Source organism: Megalobrama amblycephala, linkage group LG8 (genome assembly GCF_018812025.1).
Source record: "Megalobrama amblycephala isolate DHTTF-2021 linkage group LG8, ASM1881202v1, whole genome shotgun sequence".
Classification (NCBI taxonomy): Eukaryota; Metazoa; Chordata; class Actinopteri; order Cypriniformes; family Xenocyprididae; genus Megalobrama; species Megalobrama amblycephala.
Window position 1 is genome coordinate 24,727,550 of NC_063051.1, and position 12,191 is coordinate 24,739,740.

The 12,191-nt window shown below is 37.9% G+C and overlaps 1 protein-coding gene across 14 annotated transcripts in view; it reads left to right on the plus strand.

Moving 5' to 3' along the window:
- The window catches only part of ptprfa (protein tyrosine phosphatase receptor type Fa), a 224,367-nt gene that overhangs the window by 190,225 nt on the left and 21,951 nt on the right, over positions 1 to 12,191 (plus strand). For 5 of the 14 annotated variants that reach the window (XM_048200180.1, XM_048200191.1, XM_048200188.1 and 2 more), the window contains 5 exons: positions 3,685 to 3,842; positions 4,576 to 4,587; positions 4,801 to 4,913; positions 9,388 to 9,420; positions 9,993 to 10,090. In XM_048200180.1, coding sequence (XP_048056137.1) covers positions 3,685 to 3,842; positions 4,576 to 4,587; positions 4,801 to 4,913; positions 9,388 to 9,420; positions 9,993 to 10,090 — 414 coding nt within the window. The remainder of the gene's footprint in view (positions 1 to 3,684; positions 3,843 to 4,575; positions 4,588 to 4,800; positions 4,914 to 9,387; positions 9,421 to 9,992; positions 10,091 to 12,191) is intronic. The other 9 variants (XM_048200181.1, XM_048200192.1, XM_048200189.1 and 6 more) reach the window with 3 other exon arrangements.

The following is a 12,191-nucleotide window of genomic DNA, read 5'->3' on the forward strand; positions in this document are numbered from 1 at the left end:
ACAGTCTGTGGTGGGCTGGCAAACAGACTAGCGAGTGTGAAATTGGATGAAAGAGGTCGACTGCAAAACTACCGCAGCACTTTAAAGAAAAACAGATTAGAGGAGGAGGAGATGAAAGAAAGGAAGGAGAAAGAGACATCACATGAAGGACTGCGGCAGATCAGCAGAGAGTGTGACGACAGAAGAGAGAGAGAGAGATGGTATCATTAATGCTGGAGAGACCTAAGCGTTACAGATGAAGAGATGGAGAAGAGGTGAAAGAGAAATAAACACACACACACACACAAGAATATGCATCAGTAAATAGTGGTTGGAGTCATTCAGAGATGCATTACTCACGCTGTGGGATGTGCTTCCGTCTGAGGTAGTGCCGATTAAATTGATCACTATGAAAGTTTCCCACTGACAGATTCCCACAGGGCTTTTAGACGCTCTCTCACTCTGCTGTTATGCAAATTCTCAAAAGATTCTCTGAATCCTGTTGCAGAGAGACAGAGGTGATGATGATAGTAGCCCAGCAGATCTACGGCCCTGTGATTTTTTTGCGATGCGAGATATTTGGAATTGCGGAATTAAGTCATTAAAGGTAGAGTAGGCAATTACGGAGAGGCTAGCAATAGCAAGCTAGCTTCGAAAGTATGAGATCCCACCCTCCCTTCAAAGCCACTCCTTCAAAACACTGTGAACGCGCACAGCAGAATCTGTACATTAAATTACCTCATGTCTCAAAGTGCATAACATTACAATAATAATGAATGTAAATGACTTACAGAGCTCTGACTTGTACCACCTGATTGCTGCAGATTCATTTTGCCGTTGATAGTATTGACATAGAATTGCATAAATCTGAGTCTATGAACAGCTCCAGGTAGAACATCAAGGGTTGCCTTCCTGTAATTATAGTTACAAAATAGCTTGATCGCAGCATAAGCTTGTTGTTTTGGTTCTGGGGGAACTGTAAAAGGTGGCAGCTGTTTGTTTGTGGCACTCAGTGACTGTCTGTCTACATCTCTGCATAGTCTTACAGAATGCTCTGATGACATGTGATGTCTGCGTAAGCAGGTGCGCGGGGTATGGAAATACATATGTTGACTGTCGGACCAAATGCATTTGGTTATGAGACTTCCACAGAAGATATATGTACATTTTTTAAATATGTAGACCATTTCTATTATTGATTTCTATCAGGATGTTTCAATGCAGTATAACAAAAAGTGTTTTTAAAACAAATTGCTTACCCTACTTTTAAAGCGTAACTAGTGTCTGCTATTGTCTGCGAATATTTAACCAGTAAAGACTGCTGTTTAAATATAAAGTCTGCATTATGCGTGTCTAGAGAGGATGCTGTATTTAATTTAACACATTCAAAAACAGTTCAATTTGTTGTACTGTTTTGTTTATAGATGTCAATCATTTAGCCAATCATTTCCAAATTGTTTTATTTATTTCTACTTTGACAAGAAAAAAACAAATGAGCTCAGTTTAATTTCTCTAGTTCCTCATCTTAAATTAAATGGAAAATCTCACATGCATCCTAGAATTTCAGAAGAGCTCTTTGTGTCTCAATCTGTGTTCAGATTGGTCTGTAGCTTAAAAAATAGAAATTTGTACAACTATCAAGTTCTATGAGTAAATGGTCTGAGCTGCTACTTACTGTATCTCAACTATTGACTTATTTTCATCTGTTTTTATGCATTTAAAAAAATGAATGCAAGAGCAACTACAAAGAAATAAAAATTCCCTTTGAGTATTCCCCACAGCCTTGTCAAATTAGATATGACAGTTTTTTTCTGAAATATCAATGGAAGTACCTGGTTCCTCTCAGATTGTGAATGAAAGTTTGTTCAAAAATGAAATTTCTATCATCATTTACTAATTGTCACGGTGTGTGGCTGATATGAAGCGAACAACAAAGGAAATTTTGTTGATCCTGGAACAACATTCTGGTCTAAAAATTTAGTCTTAACCCTATTCCTACCCCTAAACCTAACCCTACCCATAAGTTATCCCAAAAATCAAAGGGAAATGATAGATGAATAACACTGATGTAGAACACCAATTCATGATTTTAAGCCTAAACTTGACATAATCTGTAAACTTGTCCCTCAAATCTGATTGGTTGATTTGAATGTTGTTCCAGGATCAACAAAAATGTTGACCCAGGAACATGTTGAACTCAGCAATATCAGGTTATGCCGGAAGGTGCGTCCTCGCACTGTAGAAAGTCTAACCGTGGAGGGATGGTGGGCACCCTGGGGTCGTGGTAGGAGATGGGTAGGTGACCAGGGCAGGCTAGGGATCCTGCAGGGCAGTGCCGGCAGGCTAGGGATCCTCCAGGGCAGTGTCTGGCAGTAGAGGTGACCAGGGAGGAGCCAGCTGTTCAGGGAGCCAGGGTGGATCGACCTCTGTGGGGGGGACGTATAGCCCACCCAAACCCCCAGAAATCATCTGTCAGTGGGGTCAGAAATAAATTTAATTCATAAGAAAAACAAGAGACTGGGCGGAGTAATCTGTCACACACATGAGATTGACCAATGGCAAACCACAAGCTAAATCAACAATCTAAACATCCAGTCAATTCCCCATGGACAAAATCAAGTCCCATCCTAAATTTTTTATTCTTCGAGAAGCCTATTGAATCACAATAGGGAAGAAAAGACTATCGCAACATCCGTTTCAGGCCGACTCTAATGATTTTTAGATATTTGTAATTGAAAACAAGACAATACTAAGTACAAAAATCATTTTTTTTGCTGTATGACTTTCTTCTGCAGAACATAAAAGAAGATATTTTGAGAAATGTAAATGATGACACAATCTTCATTTTTGGGTGAACGTTTCCTTTAAGAGTTCAGGCTCCTCTGAGTCTCTGTGTTGATGCTGCGCTGCTATAAATGTGTTCTGGGCCGCGATGGCTTCTGTGGTACCTGGTGTCACTTCCGGAGGGAATGCAGGTGGTGTAGCACTGATGGGATTTGCTTGATGATGCGTATCCTCCGGTTCTCAGTGGGATGGAAGAGGTTACCCCTCCCTCAGCCCTTTCTCTCACTCTCACTCTCCCTCTATCTTCCTGTTTCCATCCCTCTTTCTCCCGCGCACCCTGCTGTGATGTCTAAAAGGTGTTACTAAGACGATTAGTTGCCAGCGTTTGTGGAAGGAGGCTGACTTCTGTGTTACTTTGAAGAGTTGAAAGCTTTCAAAAGCTTTCAAAGCTTTCTCAAACACCCTTCAATAGTTTTTCTAAAAAATCTCTTGATAGTTCGTATGTGGTCACTAAACATCTATTTAAATGTGTTACTTTGCCTTTCTTTGCACTTTGTTGTGAAATTTAGAAGCTATTTCTGAGTGAAAATTGTTTCTCCACCAATTTTTTTCAGTGATATGTTCTTTACAAATAGTTTCTTTACAAAACTATTATTTATTTATTTAAAAAAAAAACTGTATTTTATATATTTATTTATGCTTAGATGAGTTTAACAATTAAGTAAATCAATGTAAAATTGAAAATTTTTCAAATAAAAACATTTACTTAAACATATTTTTAAAACACTTACTAAACATTTTTTGATGACTTTACTATTATTTGGAATGTGGAAAATAGTCATAATAAAGAATAAGTAGCTGTGCCTAAACTTTTGATCTTTTAAGTATTTCCTTTCTCCTTCTTTCTTTCTGTCTCATAAGATGTTCACAGTGAGTCCTTACTCTGATCCCATGATGGTGAAGCTCCACAGCGGGATGTCCCGTCACGTTGAGGACCCAGAAATGCTGTGGGTTATGGGACCAGTGCTGGCCGTCGTCCTCATCATCATCATCGTCATTGCCATCCTGCTCTTCAAGAGGTACGGAAGCCACCTGCTTTTTTATACAGAAGTACAATTACTTTACTGGTGCATTTCCAAGAAAAATGCAATCAGTCATCCTGCACTGAGATCAGAAGCATATTTTTCACATTCTGCTTAAGTGACCATATTTTCTTTTTCGCCATGCGTAGCAAACACAGTGAGTTTACTGTACTTCCTCCTGTCAGGTATAAATAGCCGGTCTCTCAAAGAAACGTTGCTGACTCACTGTAAGAGTAGAAAATCGAAAAGTCAAGAAATCTTATTTCAGTATGACAGTCAGCAATTTAAGTGTGTCTTAGGACACTCTTTTTCTGGATACTTTCACAGAGCTTTAATGATTAAATAATAGTCATTTATTTTTTGAACTAGACTGCAGAAATGATATTTTCCCTCACACAATGGAAAAAGTCATGATAGCACACCTACCAAAATCTGATCTTCCCAAGTTACAGATAAAAACGTACCCCTCTTCTCAATTATAGTCAAATTCAGTCGGTCTTATTGAACAATGTAAGAGAATCAAATGCCCAGGGTTCAAGTTAGATGTCTATTGAGTGAAAAGAAAACTCATTTTGCAAATGTCAGCTAGAATCGGAGCTCATTAGTAGCAATGGCATTTCCACATTTCTGACAAATTCACCCTACACACTGCACTGTCTGTGCAGGTTTTCTTCCTGTGACATTTTCTCTTTTTTCCCTTCTCTTTTCCATCTCTTTCTGTGGGATGCAGCAAACAGGAGAGGTGGGTATCGAGCGGTTCTCTTTGATCCAACAATAAACGCTAGTTTGTGTTTGGTGTTTAATGCGAGGCAATCTGAGAGTTTAATTGAGCTCAGATTAGTGCTGATGTTCTCCTAACAGATACTAACACAGGAAATATATTGCATATTTACACATCCACATGATCGCGGTGTGTACGTACGCTCATGTTTGATGTCATTTCCTGGCTGCACAGGAAGCGCTCCTCTCCCTCGGCTAAAGATGAGCACTCAGCTGGAGTTAAAGATCACTTACTGGCCCATTCCTCTGACCCGGTGGAAATGAGGAGGCTCAACTACCAGACACAAGGTACGTCACCACACTCATCATGAGAGAGACTTTACATGGACTTCTTTTGTTTTAATACCGAGCAAATGAGTTACAAACAGCTCATCACATTTATAAACACAAAAATGTGTGTTCTAAGGCATAATGACTTTTCCTGCCAACTGTGTAGTCATTCTTGAAAACAAAGCGCATGAGATACTTTACGTGACTCGCAAATTAATCCAATACACTTAAAAAATATCCTGTTAAATTTGCAGGAAAAAACAGCAGATGTGATTGCCAGAAATTCATAGTAAAACATCAGTGATCATCAATGTTTCCAGTATCACAGGATGGCATATTGGTGCCTGCATTTTTAAAACTTACAACTGTAAATGTTATTAAGTGATATGAAAAATGAAAAAAGAAAATGCAAACATAAAAACTATTTCAAAATATTTAAAACAATTATAATAGAATTTCAGTGATACTAAAACAACACTAGACTGTGGACAGGATCATTCACAACATAAGGGTAACACACATGATGCTAAAATAATGACGTTCAGACATTCAGTAAATAATAGAAAATGAAACACGAAACACCCTAATGTGCATTACTGATAACAAAAATAAATGAAACAAAAGTATTTAAATAAATAATAATCATGTCCTGTGTCATGCAGGGACTTCTGGGAATGTCCTTTTACTGTTTTTCACTGTAATTTATACCAAAAATTTATGTTTTTACTTGCAAACCCATAATTTTTACAGTATTTTACTGTCAAATTACATAAGTTAAAGGCACAATATGTAAGATTTTTGGATTACAATATAAAAAAACCACTAGAACAGTGTTATATATTTTGTTGACTTGTGTACTTATATTATTCAAAATGTTTCCAAGAATGTTTAAATCCAGAGAAATAAGCAATTTTAACCAGGATACGCACCATGTCCATGCATCACCTATCAATGACATCATACCGGCGTTACCCTTGATTTCCGGTTTTGTTTTGTAGAAGCCATGGAAACACCAAAAATATGTTTTTTTTTTAGACAGATGAGCAACTGTTTGGATACATTCATTGACAGAAAACTAATCATTGTTATATAGCTCAACACAGTAAGTCTTACTGTTTAAATCTCATTTTCTTGATTTCCAGAGTAGCATTATAATAACTTTAAACACACAAATGTATCTAATATGATAAAACATCGCTTCGTTACTGCACATACTCATGACCGGAAGAAGCGGAAGCGCTCGTCTGCGACAATTTTAAAAGCTCCACTGCTTTTGAGCCGTGCCACGTGTTGTGCTTATCTCTCATTAGCTTCATTGTTCCAGCGGCCTCGTTCCATTCCAACAGATTTCAGTCACACCCTGCTTTATACTACAGTAATGCTAATTAATCTGTAATACATTAGCTCATCCATGAATATGAGTTCTGTCCGAGCCCTGTCGGATTCTTTTCCATCGGCTCTAGACGTGAAGACAACACCTCCCATGATTCCGTGAAATCAAGGCATCTTCAAGCTATGCCTTTGCCTCTATAGGCGATCTCTTTTAATACTGTTTTTTCCATAGTGGGTTAGGTAACTTGCAGTTTATAGTCTTTTTCTGTAAAAATTACATTTTTTTTACAGTGTAGAGTTTCTTGTCAGCCGAGTTCTAAGCTAACATTCTCCATGAAGCAGTAGGCAATACAGCACCCACAAAAATAGCAAAATACTATTAAATTAATTTTTAATGAGATTGAACTATTTCATGCATACTTTTCTGTGCTGAATGTACTATCATGGAAATTTCGTCTATCATCTTATATGCTGAAATCCTTTAAGGATGCATGCAGTACTGCCTCAGAACCAGGTTGGAAAGCAGCATCATTATACTATCCACTTTTTGGAACGGCACTTCTGTGATGCTTTAAAATGCTCTCTAGATTTTGCAACAGAGGAAAAGTTTCTTTTCAAAACAAATCAGTTTGGGGTTGTTTGGATGTAGATCTCAGAAAGAGAGACAGAAATGCTCCCTGGATTTATGAATGTGAGGTTCAGCTGGAGCTTCGGTGTGAAGACAAAACATTATTCACAGAGCCGCACTGTCAGGTGAAGGACACACACTGAGGAGCAGAACCTGCAAGCTAATCTCAAACACACACACACACACAGTGGCATCAGATCATATTCCTCCATTCTGAGCTTTGAACTTGATGGAAAAATTAAGCAGGATGATTCCCAGGAGAAAATCTTTCTCTTTCTCACTTCTTCCCATCCATATTTTGCACTTTTTCCTCTGTCTCTTTCTGTTTTTTTTTTTTTCTTCTCCCTCTCAGGGGAAATTTCCGAATGCTCAGACATTTTGCTGACTTCAATAAGAATCTGCTTTTGCTTCAGTTGCAAAGTGACTCATGTTCTTATGTCAGATTGTTGTGCTGCAAGCGCACGCTCGACTGATGCATGATCTTTCTCATGGCGAAACTGGGAGAAATATTCATGTCAACTTCCCTGCCATAAAAATTGATTTTCCTTGCTTGCGAATCTTCAAATGAGGAACCGGGCAACTAGTGTTGTTGTTTATTTACTTGTGAAAGTTCAGCATTTATGTTTAAAAAAGCTTTAGGACACTTTGAAAATGTAAAAATGGCTTACCTCACAGATAAAGAGTGTTTGTTGTGTAGCTACATGTTTGACATTTCAGGCAAACTGTTTGAAAAGATATCCTTGACGGGCAAACTATATTCCAGCGCCACGCACATACTTTGGAAGGTGCTGTAAGAGTGAATAATGTGATACACAAGGTGCCATTTAAACATCCTGTTGTGTTGACATGCTGAAATCCAAACAGTTCTTGACTTCTGAACTGAGAGTTTTAATGCGAACTAAAGGAAGACAGTTCCTTTCAGACATGAGGTTGCAGAGATTTTGGAAGGTTGATGTGGCCCAGAGAAGATGAGCTGCTCCTGTAATAGTCCAAAGGGCCTCAGTGTCTCTATAGGATGACATAAAATCAACATTTACCTTATTTACTCTACCGTTCAAGAGATAGTAAGGGTTCGTACATTTTTTAAAAATGAAATTAATACTTTGATTCAGCAAAGATGCATTAAATTGATCAAAAGTGACAGTAAAGACATTTAAATGTTACAAAATATTTCTATTTCAAATGCTGTTTTTTTAAACTTTCTATTCATCAAAGAATCCTAAAAAAAAAAAAAAAAAAAAAAATTTCCACAAAAATATGAAGCAGCACAACTGCAGCAAATCAGCATATTAGAATGATTTCTGAAGGATCATGTGACACTGAAGACTTAAGTAGTGATGCTGAAATAAAGACATAAATTAGATTTTAAGATATATCCACATAGAAAACAGTTATTTTAAAGGGTTAGTTCACATCTGTGAGATCTTCGTTCATCTTCGGAACACAAATTAAGATCTTTCTGATGAAGTCTGAGAAGTTTCTGTCCCTCCATAGAGATCCAACGCAACTACCACTTTCAAGGTCCAGAAAGGTAGGAAAGGTCCATGTGACTCCCGTGGTTTAACCTCAATTTTATGAAGCAAAAAAAAAAAGAGTTCACCACTTTACTTACAAAAATATTGATCTACAACATGCGTTCACGAGAGCATCACGACACATGCATTTTGTGTTCATGTGAGAGCTGACATTGTTGCATGAACATGCTTTGGATAGTATTATTTTGTAAATAAAGTGGTAAATTTTTTTATTTATTTTTTTGTATTTATTTTTTTTTTTTGCACAAACAAAGGACTCACGTTGCTTCATAAAATTGAGTTTAAGCCACTGGAGTTACATGGAGTACTTTAATAATGTCTTTCCTACCTTTCTGGACCTTGGAGTGTTAGTTGTGATGAATCTCTATGGAGGGACAGAAACCTCTCAGACTTCATCAAAAAGATCTTAATTTGTGTTCTGAAGATGTATTATGGTCTTATGAATGTGAAATGACACAAGGGTGAGTAATAAATGACAGAATTTTCATTTTTGGGTGAACTAACCCTTTAAATAATAATAATATTTCACATTATTACTGTTTTTGCTGTATTTTTGATCAAGTATATGCAGCCTTGGTGAGCAACTTCTTTCAATAACATTACAAAAATGTTACCGACCCCAAACTTTTGAATGGTGGTCTAGAAATGTCTTATGTATGATTTACATTTTCAATTACATTACTTTTTTGCTAATGTAACCAAATTGAATGGAAGGGAAAAAATAATATTAACCAGTAATTTCTCAGCCAGCTTCTTATAATCCAATCAAAATGCCCCTCCCTATATTACTTACACTAAATATTCTGTTTCACTCAGAAATTTGTCATATTACGGAAGTTAAATTTGTTGGGGAAGCCATTTCATGTCTTTTGCTCATCATTGCAGTCTCTCTTGCTCTTTCTGTACATCCTCTGTCTCCTTTCCTCTTTCTCTCCTCTCTTCCTCTCACTTCTGTCAGTGACATATTTCACAGTCCCTCCTCATCTTCTTTCTGCAGGTTCCAGTGCCTTCAGCTGCCCCAGCACTTCAAGTTAGTTTTGCTCTTTCGTTCCTGTGTGAACTTTCACTTCCTTCATTTTAAATGCTCCTCCCACCTGTCCATCGAATCCAAAGCCACGCCCCCTCCACCACTCTGGCTGCTCTCAGATAAAGCGTCCCCATCTCTCACGTCCTCTCCACAGGCCGTCCGTCTCAAACACGGGAAAACAGTCAGTGTTTTTTAATGTGTGCTCAGGTTGTAGTCCTTCTGTGTAAAAAGCAGATGTCATTTACATGCCATTTTGATTGTACAGGACAGCTTACGCCACCTTGCTATTGACCCAGATGCAGTTCATGTCAGCCAATGAGCATGTCCGTTCACTGCTTACATCACTGCCGCTAGCCTAAGCACATAGCATGGTGCTAGAAGCTTTGTGCTTTCTCCTTTGCCTTCTATTTCTCTCATGCTTTGGGTTGTTTCCATGTGCGCCCGTTTTCTCATCTTCCAAAAGCCTAAAAACTGTATGAACCTAAGTGTGTTTGTTTCCCACAGTTCAGCCAAGCAAAACAAAACAAGCCAATAGAAATCTCTGCTATTAGTTCATCCTTTCTTTTTCCCTGTAGGAATGCGGGAACACCCTCCAGTTTCTGTCTGTGCTTTGGCTGACCACATTGAGCGGCTGAAAGCCAACGACAGCCTACGCTTCTCACAGGAATATGAGGTAACTCGTCCCAAGTCACGTCAGATGAAATATGCTGAGGAGAATTGTCCTCCCTCTCTACCTTCTGTTAAAGCCACCGAGGGATAATTGCTTGATGTCCTACAAACATCAGAAATTAACATAAAATTGTCTGCTTAGATAAATCAGGACAATGAGAGGAGGAGAACGCATTCATTATGGATTACTTTTGCAGCTGGAAAACACTTGATCTGACCTACATCTGCATGTGTGGAACAATTAAATTGTAGGACAGGACACTGTGTGAAGTAGTTTCAGATGCAGGTTCCTCACTAACACCTGTGATTCCAACTAACTGTGAGGACGTGATGATTGTGGTCGATTTATTATGTATGTACATTTCAAGCAGATCAGTCTGATCAGAGTGGAGCTCAAAAAACAGTTCTGCAGAAGCATACGCATTTAATCGTGCCAATCATATCACTAACCATTCCAAAGTTATTTTTTGAAAGAATCAAATACTTTTATTCAGCGAGGATGCATTAAATTGATCAAATAGTAAAGACTGTTACATCATCAGTAATGATGCTGAAAATTCAGCTTTGATCACAGGAATAAATTACATTTTAAAATATATTCAAATAGAAAACACTTATTTTAAATTGTAATAATATTTCACAATATTACTGTGAATATTACTCAAACTTCTCTATATTAACAGTCATCCCTCCACCAATTTAACTTCACTATTATTTCTATAAGTAATTTATTAAGTCTGAGAAGGGAAACTTGAGTCCCTCCATTGCTAGTTTGGCCAGACATATGATCTTTGGGCTCACTTTGGAGAAAAACTAAAGGCGACCACATTTCGGCGACCATATTTCCAACACCTTCGGTCAGCTATTTCAGGCATCCAAGACCTATCTATTTGGATGAGGAAATCTGTAATCTCAAAAACTGCTCGCCATGCTTACATTTAAATAAATTTCAAATCAGCAACAAAAACTGACATTAACTGTCCCATAAATTCACTATAATGATAATGATAAAGATATAGTTCTACACATCATTCTAAATGTAAAAGAATAGCAGAGTCCACACCACAACTATAACGATAACAGCACAGAGAAATTATATCATTGTAATCACTTTCAGAATAATTTTTTTCCTTCTGATGAATGATAAGAACACTGGCAGCCAATCAGAATCCATCTCGCTATAAAGAGCTCAAGCATGTAAAGCGGCAGATGACAAAACTGCAGCACGTGCCAATAATAAACAGAACAATATTGTGTGCTGGTGTGGATGCTAATATAGTTATCGTTATGCTTATCTTTATCGATTTTATAATCATTGTTCTTGGTGTGAAGTGTAAACAGACCTTTATGCTACAATAATACACACCTCAGGACACTGTCTGTTTTGATAGCAACTAGAGCTTCAAATGTGTATTTTTTTAGTGGACTGATGCACCCCAACTCTCAGAAGTTGGGTAAAGCCAGCCAATAAGATTGAAACTGTTAAATTTGAGTCAGATCTTAGTGTCTTTTCTTTTAGAATGGATCATACAGCCAGCAAACGACCTGTAGGCGGTCTGTCTGATGCTGTGACTACTCCATCACAGACAAACAGCTAAAATGTTCACTTTACAATCTCAGAAAGATTATGAACATGAACATCTCATGTTCAGCAAGTACTGCTGCATTACTCAAATGTGCTGAAATTACATTATGAACTTGTGCATCTACAGAACACTAAAACTTCACGTGCACAAACACACCAGCCCTCACACACACACACACGGTCACATCAGCATCTCAGGCAGTACCCAGATCGCCAGAGCTTGAAATTAAAGCTGGGAAACGACTCTATTAGGAGTGTAGTGAGTGTGAGAGTCACCTGCTTTATTAGATGGCTAATCCTGCAGAGTGTGCATGTGTGTGTGTGTTTAGGGGAAGAGGCAGGACTATGCTGCCTGCTTGAGTTGTTATTGTATGGTGAGCGGCTCTTCTGAGTACTTAAACAATCAAGACCTTAATATAGACATCAAATACTCAGGGAGCAACAGTGATCTAATCAAACGCCAAATGACTCACATTAAACTCCAATACAAAAGAAGCTGACGGGATAAACAGATAAAGAC